This window comes from Patiria miniata, unplaced genomic scaffold (assembly GCF_015706575.1).
Source record: "Patiria miniata isolate m_02_andy unplaced genomic scaffold, ASM1570657v1 HiC_scaffold_19, whole genome shotgun sequence".
In the NCBI taxonomy this organism is placed as follows: Eukaryota; Metazoa; Echinodermata; class Asteroidea; order Valvatida; family Asterinidae; genus Patiria; species Patiria miniata.
Window position 1 is genome coordinate 17,405,238 of NW_024037057.1, and position 22,270 is coordinate 17,427,507.

Genomic DNA, 22,270 nt, shown 5'->3' on the forward strand with positions numbered 1-22,270 from the left:
ATGTAAAATAGCGTGATGAAGATGCTTGAGTCACTGCCGGCACCTTTAACTTCACTGGTAACCGTGACCACTTTCATACTCTGTGAACAAGAAAGAGGGAAAGATTTGAGTGGCATCTTCTTACTGGTACCCCACGTGCCAAACAACGTAATGTAGATGCTGGAATCACTGTCCGCACGTTTCACGTCACCAGCAACAATGATCACTTCATACTCTGTGAACAAGAAAAAGGGGAAGTTTTGAGTGCATCGTCTTACTGGTACCCCGCATGGCAAACATTGTGATGTTGAAGTTGGAATCATTGCTCGCGCCTTTCACATCACGGTAACCGTGACTTCTTCATACTCTGTGACGGATAAAGGGATAGAATGTAATTTTGCGTATTTTTTATTCCCAGGACGGTTTGGGCCAAGTCATGAATAATTCAGTAGTTTCGATCGGGCAAGTATGTTTATTCATGAGAACAGAACAATGATATCAAGAGCATTGTTGTTATTAAGTCAACCAGTTACATAAAGCATTTTTACGTAAGGCCATCGTCGAGCTACCATACAGTAGCCTAGTGGATAGTGAGATGTGCTATGGATGCAAAGATCCCTGGTTCGAATCCACGTCGCTGCTGCTCATTTTCATCTGTAAATTTATCGTTGAGAGAATTTATATTTAAGGGAAGAAAGAGAACGAGAACCTAAGTGTCTTGCAATGATTCAAAGGAAAACTGACTTATGCATGACTTGGCCCCAACCATCCTAGGAAAAAAATAACGCTGCTAGCCTAGCCCAATCCATACCTGTCTTGCCGTGTTTCTTGGGATCCAGAGCTTTCAGCACTCTCCTGAGTTGGCAATCTGTCTCAAACAGTGACAGCCACTGCCCGCAGTGGAACAGCCACGTCTGCTTGCTGGATAGGTTGGTGACTTCCACCTCCTCTAGGTACCAACTGTCCGGCTTCTCTAGGCCGTCATGCTGTCAACATGGTCAAGGCAAGATGTATATATATAAGAATGAGAAAATACTCATTTTGCGAGAGAAATAAAATAATTTGTTCAGCCTTTCCTTGCTTTTCACTGTAGGACGGTCCTGAACAAAACCCACGGCCAGCTATAACAATACACTGTGATGCAACGCTTGGGGCTGTGAAATTCTGGAATGCTGGCAAATGCAGTTTATCGAGATTGGCTAGCTTGCGTCCGGCAGGAACTTTACGCGAAGATGATTGGTTAAGATTGGGGGGGTTTCATTATTTATAGTAGGGGTGGCAAGTGAAATTTTACAACGATGTACACCTCGACAACAATGGGAGACTTTTGAGATGTTGGTGGCAGCAAACATACCTGTCCTTTTCAATTGTTTACGTCATGTTTAAGCTAAAGCGCGCATGCTCTGTATGACGCAAACAATGGAAAAAGAACCGGTATGTTTGCTGCCACCAATATCTCAAAAGTCTCCTATTGGAACTGGTGTGACACTCTCACACAACTAATCTCTTTCAATTCTAACGGTAGGACCAAGTTTGGGTTCCAACTTTAGATAACAGTAGGTCGTTTAGCCTTTTATACACAGAATGGTTGGACTATTATAGTTGACTATATTATAAACGAGACCACATGGCATGGTCGCATCACTGGCTACCAATAGCCGGGCTATACACTGCAGGGAGCCAGGATCAAAAAATGTTGTGATGACCAGCATTTAACTAGAGGTGTTTGCATGTTGCTACGAGAGTTAGTGCAAAAAAACTTGCTCTTCGATCTGACAAACCAGGGCAAATTTGAGATAGGACCACTTGTTGACTAAAATACTCAGTGTAAAGAACAATCCTCCCTTCCACGTTAAATTGTTTATTTTAATTCTGTTATCACTGCGTATTTAACCAATTAAAGGGTTGTCGCAGTGAGGACAACTGGTTGATTTTTCTATGAAAAATGAGAAATTTTCCAGTCGAACGATGGTCAAACATCTCCACCAAATTTCAAGGTTATGATATTGTTCCGTAGTGTAAATACATTTATGATACAGGAATGTACGTGTATGAATATTGTGCATTGCAACACCTCACCTCAACCGTTAAAGTCTGTAGCTCCCCGACGTCCTGCATCTTGAGTTTGAAGACCTTGGAAGTGTTGCGGCTGTACTTGATCTTCATGAAGCCTGACTGAGTCTTGGCGGATTTCTTGCTGAGTTTCCGCTTGGCTGTCTTGCCCTTGCTGCCCTTCAGCTGAATGAAGACCTGTGTGAGCAAAAAAAGAAACTCAGCTATCACGTTTGTACATATTTTTTACGTTCTCAATATATATAAGAGAAATAGAATTTGTCAAGGAGTAGAATGATAAAATGGCAAGAAAGAACCATCGAAATGGCCATTAAAATTATTGAAAGTTGAACAAAGAAATTAACTGGAGCGGAGGTTTAAGCCAGCGACCTGCAGATTACCATTCTGGTGCTCTACCAAAGCTAACCAGCCCTATGTTGGCGGTTCCCCAATTTGTCAATATCAATGCCAATGTTTGTTACTTACTACATGCACTAACTAACTAACTAACATACGGACTAACAGAGAGACATGAGACCTTGAAGCGTTGCTATCCGCAGCTAAATATCACTGGCATCCGAAGGGGCAATTTGTCAAAATGTCCCTTTTCCCACCCACTTCTGGATACCCCTTTTTAAAGACAAATGTGCTGTTTCCCTCCTCAATGAGAAACTTTCCCCTTCTGTTGGCAGAAATGCTTTAGGAGGTACATTGTAAGTTTAAAGCTATAGTCCATCATTTGTAATTTGTGCATTTTGTTCGTTTGAAGCAACAAAAGGGTTCAAAATCTAATGAAGGATACTGAACAACTAACCTGATGAAGTTTCAGCTAAGCTTCAGCTGTACATATCGAGAAAAACAGCATTCTGAGATCTCAATTTTAAATCAAAAGTTGCTGAATCATGTTTTGAATTGTTTTGAATTGCAGCCATATGCGACGTAGCGCACTGATCCGACGAATTATAACAACCGCGCGCGCGTGTGCGTCATTCCAATACTTGTGCGCTGCGCTGAATAACAAAACGAACTACTAATTTAAATTTTCCTACGGTGCTTCTTAAGAATCACCGTTGGAAATGCCTTTTTTCGTTGATTACTTCAAAATGACAGCTTCCCAGAAGGAATAATTTCACAGGGAGTTTAGTTCCCTTACTATCTTTCAACCAAGTTTGTTTTTCAACAATAATTACGCCAGTTACTTTTCAGATGGCTGCAAATGATGGACTATAGCTTTAACTTGTAATTTAGGTATTGTCAGTCAACAACTGGATCCATTCTTCATCCCTTTTTTGGTTAACTCTTTACTCTTGTACCACCAAAATGCGCCCTGCCTGTTACTCCTTGTAATGCCCCAACCCGCCCTAGCACTCTAAGGTTTGATAAATTTATCAAGGAGCAAGTACAGAGTAGTATAATGTTAAAGAGTCCTAACTGGCTAAATGGTTCAGTGGGACATTCTGTTTTCAAATCCTTCTCAACGTTGTACCCTGTAGCTGCTTGAAATTGGCTCTGAATGTACAGCCCTACGGACAGACAGACAGACAGAAAGACCAACACTCAGATGGCTTACATTTGCCGCAGTGCCACAGTTTTTCTTGTCGCCGGTTTTCACAGTTACCCTGTACATGCATTCTGATGCTGCGGAATGCCGGCCGCCGTTCCATGTGCTGCTGGTCCGACCATTGGCGCTAGCTGGACGTCTCTTTGCCTTTGTGAAAAAATATTATGGGGAGGAAGGATAAATAAGCAAGGTAGCAACATACATGATAACTTTTTTTATGACCAAATGTTGTTTGATAATGGAATAAATAAAAGCTTGGCCGGTTTTCAAATAGTACGTTTAAAACCAGCTAGGGGATTAGTCGCGGATAATGGTCCGAGCCTAAGGTGAAGGACATTATACACGACCAGACCGCTAGTAAGTTTTAAATGTACCTGTTTAATAATAATAATAATAATAATATATAGTGCTTATAAAGCGCTTTATACCAAAGGTCTCAAAGCGCTTCACAATTATTACCCCTGTTCATCAGGCCATGAGACCATGGGCGTCGCCAGGATTTTTTCTAGAGGGGGGCAAAACATATTTTTCCCAAAAAATTCCTGTATTTCTCAACATATTCTCGATTTCTCAGTTTTAGAGGGGGGGCAGGGACATTTTGCCCCCCCCCCCCAACTCATTAAATTTACACCACTATGATTTCGCACCTCTTTTTTTTTTTTTTTTTTGTGCTTTTCCAGGGGGGGGGGGGGGAGGGGGCAAGCGCCCCCCTTGCCCCCCCCCCCCCCCTCGCGACGCCCATGCATGAGACCAGTTTCTGCAGCAGCTCAAGATCAGCGCAGTCTGGTCTCTACCTTCACAGGTACCCATTTATACTCCTGGGTGGAGAGAGGCAATTGTAGTAAAGTGTCTTGCCCAAGAACACAAGCACCATGTTCCCAGTCCTGGTTCGAACCCACATACCGCAGCAAGTGAGTCGAACACTGAAACCATTGGACCACAGCGCTCCGTTTAAAACCAGCCAAGCTCATATTTATGCCTAGTCATCAATAGATTTTCAGGCAAAAAGTCAAAACAACTCCAAAATTGACAAAATTCCAACGATTTGTTCAACAATTTTTGCTTTTATGTTTTGTGAAATACCCCTCTGGCCATGTCTATGGTATGTGCCTCGTAGCATAGTGCTTAATATCTCCTTATAAGGAGATTGAAGCATGTGGGGTGCATACCGTGCTATGTGGCGCAGAATACAGCAGTTTTACAAGCGTTTAATACAACCCATGTGACAGGCTCTCCACTAATAAGAATGGGACAACTGTCGCAGGTATTAATGAATAGTTATTTGGAGGGGGGGGGGGGGAGGAACAACGAGAAACTGGTTTATTTTTTCACTTGGCCTTATGAGAATAGGCAGAATATACTACTCAGTAACATCTCAAAAAACACATCATAATGTGTACAGGCTAACAAAAAAAAGTCTCCGGTTTCTGGTATGGAACTTGCCCAAAAAGTGATGCGGCGACGCGGCTTTTTTTTTTTTTACCTAATTTTTTTGCTTCAAATGTCGGCTGATGACTGCAAATGGTGCCCGACTAAACTTAGTGCAAATATATGGTAGTCCAGAGAGGCCACATAAAGCTTATTCTCGACCATAACCCAATCTAAAAACACATTAAAATTGTGCAACAGCAGGATTCCAGTCAAACCAGTGAGTTTGGCAGTTTTGAGACATCATCTTTCATTGAAAAAAAAACTTTTTCATTTTTCCAAAGCGCATGGCTACAGCGACGCGCGCGCATACCAGAAACCGGAGACTTTTTTTTTGGCCACAACTACTTTGTATAGAACTCTACTTTAATTTGCGGCATACGGTTTCTGAAACAAAACCTACCCCTGACGGTGGTCTAGGTAAACCAATTGAGAACTTCCTGGCAAAGTAATCTGTGAGATGAGGGTCAGCAAAGGGGTCATACTCTGGTGCTGCTACCGTCCGACCGTTCTCCACTCGGGGGTACGTGCCAGTCATCATCTGTCTCTCCACATTGAGTGCGTGGAGTCTCTTGGCTGTGAAAAAATACAGAGAGAGTTATGATCATGAGATGAATTGAACATTTGAAAAGAACTTGTTTATGGTCTTAAACTTGGTACAAATCAACGATGTTTTCACTAAGTGACAAAAACCTGGAAAATTGATAACTTTTTTGAGGTTGAGTTTTGCTGGCCAATTTATTGCACTTGACAAAAAGAACAATTTGACCAAGTTTCAAAGCGAAATATTGTTTACTTTTGTAATTATCGTAATTTTTTTTTGTTTATAAATAGCTTGCGTGTTTTTCTGTTTCCACGAAGTGACACAAGCTTAGCAGGGCCAGAGGGATAATGTATTTCTCAACACACGCGTATGGATGGGAGTGGACGCCCGCGCTGCGAATGATGTCCATAAAGAAAAAACGCTGCAGTGACGCATGTCGCGCAAATGTAACAATTCCTCACAACGTTTTATTTTTTCACGAAGTGACGAAGAGTGTACAAAGTAATGGGGAAAATGATGGTAGTGGTACCGGTAACTGCTTGTTGTGCTGTCTGTTTTCGAATAAGTTTGTATTCGATTATTCTAAACAGCACTTGACTAAATATTTGAATATTTGAAACTTGCCAATTAAGTTACACGCCGGCTGAAGTTGCCTTCCTCTCTGGTCAAAAGTTGCATACAAAGTACGCCAGTTACAAATTCATGCAGTGATGGCTATTATGGGCGCCAGAGTGTTTTGCAATTGCAGTAAACTTGTACTGTATAACTGAGCGTGGACTTTACCCAGACCAATAAATAGTTGTCAAAAAGAAAGTTACGGCCTGACAGAAAGTATCATCTGACAATAAAAATGCAATTATTAAACATGACTCCATAGTCAAGTGTGCAAGTGCATAGTTTTCTCTTTTGAATATTTAAACCGGCAAAAAGCTATTTGAATATTCGGTTGATGATCGAATATTCAAATATTCGGTATAGTTGGGACAGCCCTTAACTGCTTGTCATAAAGGAATATCGTTGTTTGGAAAAGTGCAATTATAGAGCAAGTTCTACAGCTAGTGCACCATAGTTTAACTAACTTAGCTTGAACAAAGGACGGTTGGACTAGTCTAGTCCACTATTTTTGTCGTGTTTAAAAGGTTGTGCATGGCTTTTCAATGTTTTTTTGAAAATGTATTATCAACGCAGCTGAAACGTCACCCGGTTACATGTAGGTTTGGAACACTGGTTTCTGGATTTTTAACATGTACATTATATTATTGGAAACGAATAAAATGCATTGATTAATGGCTCCTGAAGACGGTCAGAGCATACTGACCGGAACGTCAAGTTTATACCTCTGGTTCTTTTCAGAACCATTCTCTTAGTTGAGAAATTATTCACACATGGTGTTTTCGCAAACCTTTCATTATTTAGTATCTCCACCATGCAAAGCCTCAAATCTTACTTAATGGCTTGTGGTTAAGAACAATTAATCTGGGTTTTTTTGTGTGAAGAGAGATAAATCTCCTCGGCCTAAGTGTGCTGAGTAAATGAATAGGGACGCTAGGCCTAAACTTGATTCTATAACTTGCTCCCCCAAAACTGACCAGCAAAAGGAGCTCGCTTGCTGACGTAAGAGTCCTGATTGGCACTGCTGCTCCTGAGGGATGTGGTGAAGCGTCGCTGCTTGTGGGGGATGGAGTCTGAGCGAGAATCCCGCCATAAGGGCTTGGGAGGTGATACCGGCTTACGGATTGGCGCTGCAAAGACAAACAAAACCCCCAAAAAAGAGAAAAATCAATTATAACAGATTTAATAACAGTTTTTATTAGGCCCTATTGGGATTTTAATAATACTTTTATGCATTTTTTTATCACTGCATGTCATGCATGTTATGATCAACGACAAACATTTATAGCACTGTATACTCAGTACTATCTGAGAGCTTAAGAAGAAGTATGCAAAGTTACCGGTACATCTCCCCGACACAAAATTAATTCAAATTTATTTTAAACAATAACAAGGCCATTAGATCACTGTGGCATTGTTAACTCTATGGTTTGGAGTTTTCAAACAGTGTACATGTTCATGTATGTACAAGGTTGTACTTGTTTTGTACAAATTTTGAGTAAGGGTATTCCATATAATTCAGGGTCTAAAGCGTGACATTTCTGCTGTCCGTGTTACCTCCGAACTTTGTAATTTGCTATTCAAGTGTGATAAAAATACTGCAAGTAACACTAGCGCGATCCCCCTGGCATGCTGGCAGTTTGTAAACAGGCAGTTTAAAGGACAATCGGCAGTCCATCCAGTAGGTATCAGTTTTAAGTTGAATGGGGAGTTTGGGTTGAATGGGGAGTTTCAGTGAGACACTGGACTAACACACAGTGTATGTTAGAGTGATGAGTACATGTATCTCTCCAGAGACCTCGTAAATATCCATATTGGAAAGACTCCAGAGACCTCGTAAATATCCATATTGGAAAGATTGTTTTGACGTTAGCCTTCCCTCCACAGACCACCTTTCAAGTTTGGTTGAGATTGATGACTGAGCTTTACAGTGAAATGGAACACACACTCTCACACACACGCAGACATGCCTAGGAATACGCAATATCCCCCTGTTTGGCTTGAAAGCCAGGGGGATAAAAAACAACTTCAAAAATTAATTTGTATTTGTTGGGTAGGTCGTTTGCCTCACTCTTGTGGAAGACTACATTAAGGAGTGCATCAGAATTACAAAATCATAGATGTCAGATGTAACAGCGACAGGGAAAGAAGTGGATCCCAAATGTATAGACTGACCCATATCATACAGTCACAGAGCTTGCCCAATTTAGACAATGATCTGGGTATCGTACAATGAGAAAAGTCACTGAAAGGTAAACTCTGCAACCCAAGAAGCTCATCTTTAATAGGGTATAGTTCAACCATAGAGCTATTTAAATTACAAGAGCGCTAACTCGTCATTCTGCGCGAGGGGATGCTTTGAAGCCGTCCTGGGCGCAGACATTTTAAATTCATGTGCGTGTTTGTAGAACATAATGAAATTAGATGGATTGAATTTTGAAAGTTAACGCAAACAACTTAAGCGCATCATTGACGGCAAAAAGCATCTGCCGCGAATACGCGCACGCGTTGCGCTGTTTGCGTAGAGCAAAATGAAACGCTCATTTGCTGATCGTGCGTTTCAGTTTTGGGCGTATTGGCTTCGATAACGCACCGGTATGGAATACAAACGCAGATATACATATATAGCCGTACAAAAGCCGTACAAAATTTCTAGGTCTCCATAGGTTTGTGCACAAACATGGATGCGCCCAGCAGGCATTACTTTGTACACGAAGTTAGCGCTCTAGTAATTTAATATAGCTCTATGAGTTCAACCCATTTCTGTGAGATTAAACATAAACGTACACTTCAACTGACAGATGGCTTAGAAACTAAAGAACAAAATCCACAATTTCACTTCTCAGTTGGACAACGCGGTGTAGCATGAATTTAGGTTTTATGAAATACGGACTCATTGGTGATATTGCGCATGCTCATGCATAGATAATTAGGAGGGGGACCGGTCTCGTGAGAGGATTTAACCAATAAAAGGGAAAAAGAGTCCGATTTTCATACGAGTCTGATTTTCATATGACAGTGGCGCCAGAATGTTTCACTTATTGAATTGGAAAACAGTCCCACCTCAAATGTCAACAACAAAAAATGGGTCAACAATTAACATGATCAATGTGCTGGTGTCAATCATCCAGTGCCTATACTGTGTACACTAGTATTTTTAAATATTAACTTTGTATTCAATATTTTTGTCGGCAACTTTTCACGATTTCACTCCTTTGTCTCTGAGTAGCAACGTTGGGAGAATAAATTACATGTCACATGAGACATGAAGGTTTGCATGGTGGAAAGATCAATAAGTGAGAGGTTTGCGGTAACACCATGTGGAAATATCCCTTTTTTGAGTATGTGTGGTTCTGAAGACAACCTGTTGGGTTAACTCGACGTTTGGAACAGTATGCTCTGTTCGTCATCAGGAGAAAATGAACAGAGCATACTGTTCGAAACGTCAAGTTAAAGGGAATATACAACATTTACAAACATCGAAAAATAAAACTACCAAGTTTTTACGAAATACTTTACTAGGATGTTGGTAAATGACAGTATAAAGCATCCTGTAAAATTATGGCATTAAGTCATTTTCAAGAAAATAGTATTTTTGTGGTTGGCCGGCCACCGTTGGAAAAACCCAACTATTTTTTAACTACTGAGCCAGATTTACCATTTTTTAAGTCCAAATTTTGTTTGCTATTGGTTACATGTTCATGAACGGGTGCAGGCCAGCTAGACTGGTTCCCTCATCTTACAATTTTCTGGCATCTATAAATATTGATCTATTTCAACTGAAGTGGAGCCAGGGAACCAGACCGCTTGAACATTTTTGTTTTTCTTGGTTTTCCAGCATTTTCGAACACAAAACTTCAAACATGTCAGTGCAACAATATTTGGTCTATTATACAAAATGTACTAACCCATCAAATAGTTCAATTCTGAAAATTACAGCAAAAGCCAATGATGTACATTCCCTTTAACCCAACAGTTTCTCTTCAGAACCACACATACTCGCAGAAGAGATAGGCCTATTTCCACATGGTGTTACCGCAAACCTCTCACTTAAATACATGTCACATGTTTCTTATTTGTTTTCTCCCCTTTTTTTTTGGGGGGGGGGGACCATCTCTCCTGGTGTTCTGTGCTTGTTTTGTACATATGTGTGTTTTAAAGATGTTTACATTTAATAATAGATTGGGGGGGGGGCTACATTTGATACGTACCATTATGACAAAAAGACATTCAAAGATGCATTTCAGTGTTGCTACCGTACAAAGTCCATTTTCCTGAGAAGTCATTCTATCACAAATGTAAGTGGCTAAAATGACACGAGAAACACTTCCCCACTATACACCTACAGTCCTAATGTAGCAGTCGTACACATGGGCGTCCTGAGGGGGGGGGGGGCAAGGGGGGGCACTTGCTCCCCCCTGGAAAAGCAAAAACAAACAAAAAAAGAAAAAAAAAAAGGAAAAGGAAAGGAAAAGAGGCGTGAAGTCATTGTGGTGTAAATTTAATGGGTGGGGGAGGGGCAAAATGTCCCTGCCCCCATCTAAAAATGATAAATCGAGAATATGTTGAGAAATACAAAAAAAATTTGGAAAAGATATGTTTTGCCCCCCTCTGGAAAAAATCCTGGCGACGCCCATGGTCGTACACTATACAAAAGTGCATTTCTCCAATTAGGTACAGCCATAGATCACAACTCATCATCCACAGCTGCAATTTGTCACTTGTCATGGGTCATGTGGGTGTGTCAATGATTGCAACTGAGCACTTGCTGGTCAAAGTTTTAGTTACCTCATTAGTCAGTCTGCAAAGGATTCGATGCAAAATCTGCTCCCACAAAAATGAACTACATTTGTACATGTACCACTATACATGTACATGTATGTAGCATGATCAATTTTGAGCTGTCGTACAGTGTGTGTGCACTTGCTAACAGGTAGCACGCACCGATGCCGAACAAATTTGATTGAGCACATGAAATGTCCAAAGTCTGAATCGTCCAGTAATTTCACCGCCTTCATCCCTGGTTTAATTTTCCTTTCTTCAATACAGTTGTCATAGTTGTATGGGCAACTCCATGATTATGGGAGTTACCCGGCATATCGACTTTGACCGGCTTGTGACCAACTAAAGGTGGCTGCCGTCACACCTTCTTTTTTTTTTGACGAACCGATGCCTACATGTATATCAACGGCATTACTTTTGATGTTCCGAGATCTGAAACCTCAGACCAAAACCCTGGTGATGAAACCAGCAAACTGCCCAGTAATACATGTATGTGTGGCATGTTCTGAAGTCATTGGACATCTGCAAAGCCAAGACAAAAATGGACTCAATGCAGAAAACGTGGTGGAAGGAAACGTCACACATAGAAAATTGCCACTACTAGTCCAACGGTCGATCCTCTTCTATGCATATATGACCCCCTCCTGCGCGTATTGACCTAAGCTCATGAATCAATCTTTTGGTTCAAGCGTTCAATATCATGAATATAGTCACAGAGTTAACAATTACCTGACTGTGGTCTGGGTCTGTCCACTGCATACGGTGGTCTAGGGTCCAGCGTCCGGATTGGTCTGGCTACGGCCGTCGAGCCACTGGCCATGGCGTCCCATACCGATACGGAGTTCATGATCACTCACAATCAATTACAACGCTACGGTGGAGACTCTGACTCAGGCATTCTATATGAAAAAGCTGGAAAAGAAGCATTAAAACAACTATAAATCTTAAAATAATTAACCATACAAATACAAATAACTCACAATAAAAATCATCTAAGCAAGATGAACCCTAACCCCTTAGGCCCTTTTTGCCAGGAACCATCCTTCGGCAGGACTGTTGGGTGTTTGGCCAATCATTGGCTGACATGACGCTGGATCAATGCTGGTTTAGGGGCCATTTTCGCTTGTTATTGAAGCCTGTCTATATCACATGTATGTAAATACCCCACATGATCAAGTCTCGACCAATCAGAAGCTCTAAACTCTCTAAGGTATACATTTAAAAGTTAGGAAAATCTAGTTCCCATAATGTATGCGCAATGTGAAGAAATTGTATTGTTTTCATTTCTTGTCACTTGTAGAAAAACTGTTTATGGAAGACTGAGAAAAGTGCAGAGCATCTTGCCGGCATTGCTTCTTTGTTTGAAAAGACATGCAGTTCTCTTTAATAATTAACAAGCAGGGGGAAGGACAGCACCAGTTGTTACCGGTGCAATAAACGTATCGGTGCATATAGTACATGCATGTCTTAGAATTGATGTATGTAGAAATTAGACATCTTAGAATTGATACATGTATGTAATTGAAAAGCGCAGCACTGCACCTGCTACCAGTCATTGATCATCACATTCATTTGTATTGAACTGGCAAATGCCAGGGTTTCCAACAAGCGCAATGCAGCTCATCTCATATCAGCCAATTGTGCTGAACAATAAGAAGCGAAAAAGAAAAACCGGCACGTACCCCTGTCAATATATGTCCAAATGAAAATGAACTTCTAAGTATGTATCACAATGAATATTGACTGCTTTGAGTGGTGTAGTAAGCCTCCTGATGTGATCCATGAAGCATTCTATTTGTCCCGAGGCGAAGCCGAGGGAAAATAGAATGCTCCATGGATCACCGAGTGAGGAGCCTACGTGTAGTTTTACTACACCACGAGATTTATAAGCAGTCAATATTTGTTTTGTAACACCACTCCCACAGATTCTGCTTGAATAAGCGATAACTGATTAATGTAATCTAAATAATTAAATGTCATTCAAATTGAATACGAAAAGGGTTGAAAGTTTATTTGCACCTTTCCAAACTACCCCCTCACGAAATGTATCGGTTCTCATCGTATAGTACTTTGGTTGCTACGGGTATAGTACTTTGGTTGCTACGGGTATAGTACTTTTTTGCCATGCACAGCAAGATAGCAAAAATAGTGAATGCCATGTGACCTGCTCTCGGCCAATAAAGATACAGAATCTGTGGGTGAGGTGTTATAAAACCCTTTCTTCAGCTAAAGTACTATTTGACTGCTAAAGTGCACTTGAGAGCAGTTTCTCTGAAATTGAAGAAAATTTTGAAGAATTTGAATGTACACACGCACACAAAAAATACTGGAATTGGTATCCTTGTGGAGACATTCCTTTGTTCTCGTGTACTCAAAATGCGACTTTGAAACTGTAGTTTAAAATGCTCTTATTTTAACCAAAACTAATTTCCATGGCTAAAATTTGGACTAAATATCCCTTGATTGGGGGCTTATACAGCAGAGGAGGATTTTCTGAAGTTATACAACACTGCATGGTGTAAAGTGAAGCCAGCTTTCCAAACAAAGATTTGTGAAACAAATTGTACTTAATTTTAAAGCATGCAATCCAATGGTAAGAAGCACTTGTGCTGTACATGTACACAGGTGCCACTACCCATCACAATCAAGTAATTAGCTACTAGTCCAAGTAGTTGAGTGTGGTACTTGTCTGCCCTACTTCTGTGAGTACCATCATGAGGCGCTGCATGATAATGTCTGCATAGTTCTGCTGCCACGAGTGCGGCGTCTGGTACACGTGGTCGAAGTCTACGGAAGGATTTTGTGCACTCAATTCGAGTCACGTTCCTCCCTACCGTACGTCACTGAATTAAACTAATGAATCTTGCCGTATTACAATTGAGACTGCCATGACTGCAGACCTTCAAAGGCTCTACATGTAGACCTAAATGGTTTTAGTTGTTGTGTAAGAAGTTGGAGGAAAAAAAACACAGTAAGAAATCAAAAACAAAGTCAGTAATTTTAGTTCAGTCTGTGAGTTTTTAGCTTTGTTGAGTACAGTGTATTAAACAATCCTTGCAAATGCACACTTTGCCTCCCATTTATCTTTATTTTCAATTTTCTGTTTTGCCATTTTCAAGGGTACATGTACATGTATTTTGTTGGCTTTTTGGTTTTATGCTAATTATGCACATTTCCATATTTTTGATTCATGATTCATTTAAGGCTTTTTCACACTACAGCCTCTCTACCTGGGTTGAACTCAACCCCGGGCGAACCCATGCCGCCCCGGGTGGAGTTATTGATATTTCAACCCGGCGTTCACCCCTGCATCGTTTCACACTTGTTTTGTGCAAGCTCGTTAATACTACTGTTTTGAACCCTGACGAGAGTTCAACCTGGGGTGCAAATCAAAACCCTTGCCTAGGGCAGGGTCGAGTTCATGCCACCCGGGGAGAGATCGATCCCAGGGTTGACACAGGGTTGGCGCGGCCGGGTTGAAAATGTGAAGTGTGAAACCTGCATGTTTTTAACCCTGGGTCAACGTACCCCCATGTCAACCGCGAGATTTGTCTTGTGTAAACTGGTACACAAGATGAGCCAGCACTGAGTAGGTCCACTGCACATGAACAAAGTCAACAAACCTGAATGCTTTTATCGCGCTCAACAGGCATGCATGACAACTTCCCTCTTTCAATCCAATCACCCGGCCTAATCTATATTATCAATACGTTACTGATATTCCTACTTTAATTAATGAATTAATCACACTGACAGCATTGTTGTTTGCATTCCATCCACAATAATGGTCCAATCATAATGATATGATGTACACGTACAGCACGTACAGGAATTTGCAAATGCTGCTGGCTCTGTAATGTACATCATATACAATGTACAATGTACCTTTGTATCTGAATGATTAACCCACTGAATCCAACGGCAGAAGAACATTTTGTTGATTTTTTTTGGTTCTCCGAACAAGTGAATTTAAAATGAAAAGCAAGGGGGGGGGGGGGGGAAGGCACTACTAGGACTCTTTATGGCATTGGTGTATGGTAGAACAATTTTATAATGCTGTACACAGTGGCTGCCTTTTTGCGTTCATTTTTTTGGGGGGGGGAGGCATGGCCGCCTTGCTGTCCCCCCCCCCCCCCCCCCCCCGGGCTCCACCATTGACTGAATCCACCCTTATTAATCCATATCACCATGACAACACATCACTATCCTAATTTTTGACCATCATACTGTACATGTACGTATACATTGAACCTGAACAACACTGAACATTTGTCACGTATATTTTGGATTTGTTTTTCGACAACCCATCAAAGTTGTGCAAGGATACATATTTATACGGTACCGGTATGTATTCATGACAACTTCAAAAATATTCTCAAAAACAGGTGCTCATAAATCAATCATTTTCAATTCTTTTTCAAGAACTGCACTTGTTGATAGATTAAAGCTTCACATATTTTTTTTCATTTGCCTTTACGTTATTGTACATACATGAATTGCTCTATAGACAGATAGATACGAATGGCAATATGACCAGAAAAAAAAGGCAGCCGGCAAAAGGGCAATATCCTAAAATCTAATTCTTTGTTCATCTGAACACATGATGTACAAGGTCGTTAAGGTGGTGGTACTTTAAAAGTTTCGTCTGTAATTGTTTTCTACTCATTAGATGTCACTTTAGTGCTGTTACTGTACATGTACCGGTATCACGTTCACTTTTCTATTAAACAGTAGCTCATTGAAGTGTTCAAGTGACATGTAGGCCCTACATGTATGTCCAAAATTTACGGAATTGCCCAGCCTATCACAGAGTAATTGCTAAACGTTATCTTGATGTAAGATTACTGTAATAGGCCTACCTGTTCCAGTCAAAGTACATAGTACTGTTCCATACACACAAAATGAAGCTGACCTACACTTGTATTTTAACACACTTCCACCAGCGCAGACCGTCACGATAAACTAGCTGCACTTGAATTGATTACAATGAACCAATTTAATTGCACAAAGGCTTATCACCATGAACACTGCATGGCTCTTGATCCACACCACTGGCCATACTTTCATTTGCACACAGAGCTCCAACCAGCCCTTGCTGGAATATAACGGGGCCGACTTGACTATGCGTGGCTGACTTTATCGAAGCCATGGCAACGGCCAAACAAATCAATACCTGGCGGCAAATATGGTTTTCATGGCACGACGGGCACGTTGCGCAAACACACACACAAAATTATGAGCTGGCAATGGCAATTTGCTACGTGAAGGTCAGGGGCAGACGCGCACACAATGAATTGGCATTGTCGTTAAAAAATAGAACATGCAGAGACTGTGCCTTCATTGAACAACACAAGCACGTGCACACGTATGTTTGTGGAACCACTTACAAATTTTAAGTATATTTACAGTCCACCTACGCGTATTGTAAATTATAGGACTTTATCCTATGTGATGTTGTACTAAAATTGTTTCTTTCTGGAAGCTGAGTTATGCCAGGAAAATTATTAAAAGCCTCAAAATTATCTGCACATGATAAAGAGGGTTAAAATAAATTATGATCTGAAATTGGGTACCGGTATTATTCTCACTGACCACAGCCAAAAAGTGCTGTGTCTAATGTTGCACTGTACTGCATTGCAAGGAAGTGAAACTGTACATAGATCAAATCTACATGTTAAGGATGATATACATGTATCACTCCGTTTACAAGTTGAAATGTTTAAAGGGAATGTACATCATTGGCTTTTGCCGTAATTTCCAGAAATGAACTATTTGAGGGGTTAGTATAATAGATCAAATATTGTTTAACTGACATGTTTGAAGTTTTGTGTTCGAAAATGCTTGAAAAACCAAGAAAAAAAAGCACAACTGTTTAGTAAGTCTGGTTCCCTGACTCCACTAAAGATAAAATGGATCAATTATAGATGTCGGAAAATTGTAAGATAAGGGAACCAGTCTAGCTGGCCTGCACCCGTTCATGAACATGTAACTAATAGCAAACAAAATTTGGACTGAAAAAAAATTATAAATTTGGAGCAGTAGTTGAAAAATAGTTAGGTTTTTCCAACGGCATTGAACGTCGGTCAGTCGACCACCGTTGGAAATGTATACAAAAATACCATTTTCTTGAAAATGACTCGACACCAGGTGCCATAATTTTACAGGATGCTTTAGACTGTCATTTACCAACATCCTAGTAAGGTATTTCGTAAAAACTTGGTAGTTTTATTTTTCAATGTTTGCAAATGTTGTATATTCCCTTTAAATGAAAATACGTTCCCGCGATCTTCCGTTGAGTTGGTACATACTGTAAAGCATAAATAATTAATTAACATGTTTTCAAACCTATTTAATTATCAAAACCTTACAAGCATCGCAGTACTTGTGCTAGATAATACTTTGTAACTAGTTAAGTTCTTATACAATTTCTTTAAAATCAGTTGTCTGAAAAAGCATGGGAAAATTGAAATGTTTCAAGAAGTGCACTTTTCAATGAAATTAACCAAAAAGGGATGTCAGATATTTTTCATACACTTATAATTATATTTTACTTTTTCCCCAAAAAACTACAGTTCTTTCTTTATTGGCATATGTAGTTCTACAAACCTAGAAAAAAGCTTTTATTCTTGGCTGCTGTTGCAGACAAACAGATCTATCCTGCATGTAGACTGGTTCTCAGTCTCTACATGTATATCATTGAATCTGATGGGGTCAGAACCAGTCTGACCTGCAAAAACTAAATTATCAGACTTCCAATACTTCACAATATATAGGCCCTAGGATCTAAGAAAAAAGGGCTGATTTCTTTATTGGATATCTCATTAAAAAGTGAATAACTTTCACGTTGCTGAAAAAAAAATAGCGATTTAAAAGCAAAATCTATTTTTAGTGGTGAAAAACAGAGAAAAATACACCTTTTGACAAAAGAAACTGTGCCCTGCATGTAGACTGGTTCTCAGTCTCTACATGTATATCATTGAATCTGATGGGGTCGGAACCAGTCTGACCTGCAAAAACTAAATTATCAGACTTCCAATACTTCACAATATATAGGCCCTAGGATCTAAGAAAAAAGGGCTGATTTATTTATTGGATATCTCATTAAAAAGTGAATAACTTTCACGTTGCTGAAAAAAAAATAGCTATTTTTAGTGGTGAAAAATCTATTTTTTTTTCAGCCCCGGGTTGAAATGAGATGTCAATCCACTGAAAGAAATCGCAGTGCCTACTCGACAAAAAAGTGAAACGACCTAATTTCAGAGAAATTAAATCCCTTTTGCCCGGAATCAAACACTTGAGCCAACCACAGGGAGATGCATTCAAGATTACATCCGTGAGCCGCAGATATGAAAGGAAGATCTAGAGACGGCAAAAAGAATTGTCTCTTGTGTCACGTAGTCACGGATGGGATGCATTAAGTCCCGTCTCATTTCCTCCGCCGTTCGGACGATCATTTTTCAGGATATAGGGCCCCTGGGCCGTTTACGCGCACACAACACACTGTGCGTGCTTAACAGCCGATATTTTTGTATCTTGGCAATTTTTTTGTCCATTTTTTTTGTAGACTGTTCATCAGGGTACTGCATGCCATAAATTTTACTTCGGTTCATTTACACTTTGTCAAGACAACGGACTTATCGGCGGAAAATTCAGTGCTGGGGAAGATTGGGTTCATTAATAGAAAAGATGAAAATTTCGGCACGTACACAGAATCATTATGATTTTTATCTTGCAACTTGTAAATTTCATCTTTGTTCATTTAAACTCAATCGGGAAAAGGGATTCCATAGAAAATGCTTGACAAAAGCTGGTTCATTATAGCAAAGATGATGATTTTTACTTAATGACAAGATCATTACATATTTATTTTTTCTTGCTTAAAAAAAATTGCGTAATTTTCTTTCAAGAATTGAAGGCTGTGCCAAATATATACCGAACCTTCAAATATTCCATCGTCCATCGAATATCACATTCCAAACTGAATACTTGAATAAAATGCATGAAGTTCAGGCCGGCATAAGTAAAACTTGGTTTGTAACAAATATATGGATACATATTTGAGCGAAATCAAAATTTGAGTATTCAAATACTCAATTATTTGACAGTGCACAGCCCAACTTCAATTGCCTCTGAAAAAATGTGAATGGGTTCAGCAGGGACAAAACAACCACAGCTAAAGCAAGTGCTACAAAAGAAGGAGAAAAACCGGTCATGCAGGTACATGTACAACCACAGAGGAATGAGAGGGGTTGTATTCTTCAAAATTTACGTATTTCGGGGATGTTGCAGATAAAAAATAGAGGGAAATGCACAGTCCCGCCAATATGGCAATGCGTTTAAAACAAGCACTGTATTTGATAATTGGACATTTAGGTTACAAGTGCATTTTTCGAATAATTTCGGATTCAGTTTTTCCAGCTTGGACTTGATCAAATCATAAATTTTGAAATGCGTTTAAGTCAAACATGTGCCAGCCTAAACTGGCCGTTAATTGGGATTTGCGCGCACCTGCACTGTTTGAAAACTTGACGAAGAGCTTGTTATTAAAATTATTACTATAGGGGGCCTACATGTACATGTACATGTATTGATAAGACAGGTAGCAGCCTAGCAGAATGGCTGGTATTTGACAAATTTGAAGAAGAAACTGTGATTGATTTCTTTCCAGACATCATTCTTAAAAAAATGATAGTTGAAAGTTAACAGAAAATGTACAGCGATCAGGTAATGAATGGAGGAGTGCTGACATGAAAGCCGAAGCTTGTACTGGGTCAGGCCCCCTGATGAAACATTTAAATTTAAATCTAACCAAAAAAGAAAAGAACACTTCAACCTAAAGGGAATGTACAACATTTGTAATGCGATCAAACTACATGAGTCGTTTGTCGGGAATTTTCATTTAGAGATACAGGCCAAAATAGGGCCACTTCATCACATCACTTCATCACTTCTCTTGGTGTTCCGACTTGGATAATTTTTGAACGAAAGATGGTATCAGCATGCGATTTCACAACAGTAATGCTGAGATTGTGCTCTCTTCAAATCTGTAATAAAAAATTTTTTGATCGGGGTCGACAAACGACTCATTTAGCTTGACCGCATCACATTTGCTTTTGCTGCAATTTCAGAAATAACTGGATTTGGAGGATTAGTATGTTATTGTTAAATAACAAATATTGCTACACTGACTTGTTTCACGTTTTGGGTTCGCAGATGCTAAAAAAACAAGAAAACCAATCATTTTCTTGTAGTCTTGTTCCCTGCTCCCACTTAAGATGAAACGGATCAATTATAGACTTTGGGGAATTGTGAGGTCAGAGAATCAGTCTAGCAGGCTTGTAGTCTTCACAGGTGTGTAATCAATTGCAAAGAAAATGCAGACGAACTAAATATGAAAAATTAGGAGCACTTTTTGGAAAAAAACGACAGTTTTCTCTGACACTGTGCTGGTCGGCCGACCAGCGTTAGAAAAATACAATTTTTCTTGAAAATGTCAGCACACCAGGAGCCACAACTTTACAGGATGCTTTAGACTGTCATTCCCTTAACAATCCGGTAAGATATTTCGTGATACATGTACTTTGATCATTTCATTTTTTTTATGTTTGCAAATGTTGTATCTTCCTTTTAAATAAATAGAAATTGTTCATCATCTCCTTGAGACCATTCACCTTTTTTGAATGTTTGTATAAAAAAAATGCTTTTTAGATATTTGGTCAATGGAATATTCATATATTCGGATATCACAACCCTAGTAACATCGAGAATTCTGAGGGGTTACTCCCAACAATTAAATTCCATGGATGCAGGTTTTTTAATGCAATTTTACATCCTCGGTGAAAAAAAAAAAAAATGCTACAGGTTTTCATGGTATTCGTCACCATGCTTCTCCGCTGGCTTTTTCATCAGGTGGTTACCTTGCAAACAGTAACCATGGATACACTCCTCTGGGCTGAATCCCAATGTGTTTGGTGAGTCAACAGTTAGAGCGGGCGAATAATAGCTGTCTTGCCTACAAATGTTTGGGTTATGAGGCTTCGGTTTATTCTTTCTGAAATTATTGGGAAAATGTACTGCTATCTCTCTAACAAAATGTTGGTACATGTACTATGAAAATTAGTTAGGTGCACAATTCAGCCACATTTTGCCAAAATTCCATGTTTTAGATTCGTATACAATTTATCTTATTTCAAACGTTTGGTGACATGATTTCCAGATAATCTTACATAATTTTACAAGGGAAATGTTGAAGAAAAAAATCCTGTTTGTTAAAGGGACACTACATCCTGGAATACGACCAGTTGGGCTTCAAAACGCATTTTGAACAAAATGATGTTAATCTGAAAAAACATTTAAAAGTAGGACTTACTTGTAGGACTATACATCCACACAACTATCCTTTAAAAAGTGGGCGTTTTTGCAGTATTCTTGAGCTTTTCGTGCGAGAACGACTTTCTGGGTCCACTTTTGCGACCCCAAGAAGTTGGGCTGTTCGTGCTAGTTGTGATTCCAGCCGTAAGGGTTCTCCTTTTGCGGACGTGTAAGAAATCACATTTTGTGCATTGTGCTCCAAGCCTCCAACAGCTCAATTTTTTTCCAGACCAAAATTGTGTTCCGTGAAATTCCTTTGTGAGGTTACTAAACAGAAGGCCTTAATACATATTTGTGTGAACATTCATGATATCCTACTTTTCTAAAGATCATTCCAACTACATGTACATGTACATGTCTTGCAAATCCAAATGGGCACATTCTCTCAAAGTATTTACATGTAACTTACAAGTGTACCGGCTGCCCCCCCCCCCCCCCCCCCCGACGAGCAACTGCCCCCCCCCCCCACATCAGCAAAAGCAATCAGCGTAAAAATGATAAGTGTATTTTATTTTCTTGTGGTGTGCCCCCTAGTTTGTACTATGCCTCCCTCCCCCTAATGCCTGGAGCTGGCAACCGGGCTGCCCTAACAGCTAAATATTGGCTACATGCACCAACATGAGAGGGCATGTTTTTTACCACTTTCGAGAGCCGCGTTTACAGGACACTCAGTGCACGTACTGGTTCACAGATGGCAAAAAAATTGAAGACTGCAAATTTGGTGCTACACTGTACCGGTATGTACAACTATCTCCCAGATTTATGTATCCTTGTACAATGTGCGCGTGTAAATCGCGTTCAATATTGTGACATTTGTGGGCGCGCACAGTCGGCACACAGATTATTGGCAGGCTTCCAACCATGCCAACTGACTCAATCCTCCGGATAACTTGTATCAAATTTCAAAACCTAATAAGTTTCTGTTTTTTTTATTAAAACTT

At 39.9% G+C, this 22,270-nt stretch overlaps 1 protein-coding gene across 1 annotated transcript in view; it reads right to left on the minus strand.

The window, feature by feature from the left end:
- Positions 1–51: 51 nt before the first annotated feature.
- Positions 52–22,270, minus strand: part of LOC119725498 — a 30,725-nt gene continuing 8,506 nt past the window's right edge. The window contains exons 2-9 of the mRNA XM_038196903.1: positions 11,688–11,870; positions 7,154–7,306; positions 5,424–5,596; positions 3,602–3,739; positions 2,059–2,229; positions 791–965; positions 125–214; positions 52–80 (exon numbers count right to left, since the gene is read on the minus strand). Coding sequence (XP_038052831.1) covers positions 52–80; positions 125–214; positions 791–965; positions 2,059–2,229; positions 3,602–3,739; positions 5,424–5,596; positions 7,154–7,306; positions 11,688–11,805 — 1,047 coding nt within the window. The 5' untranslated portion in view covers positions 11,806–11,870. The remainder of the gene's footprint in view (positions 81–124; positions 215–790; positions 966–2,058; positions 2,230–3,601; positions 3,740–5,423; positions 5,597–7,153; positions 7,307–11,687; positions 11,871–22,270) is intronic.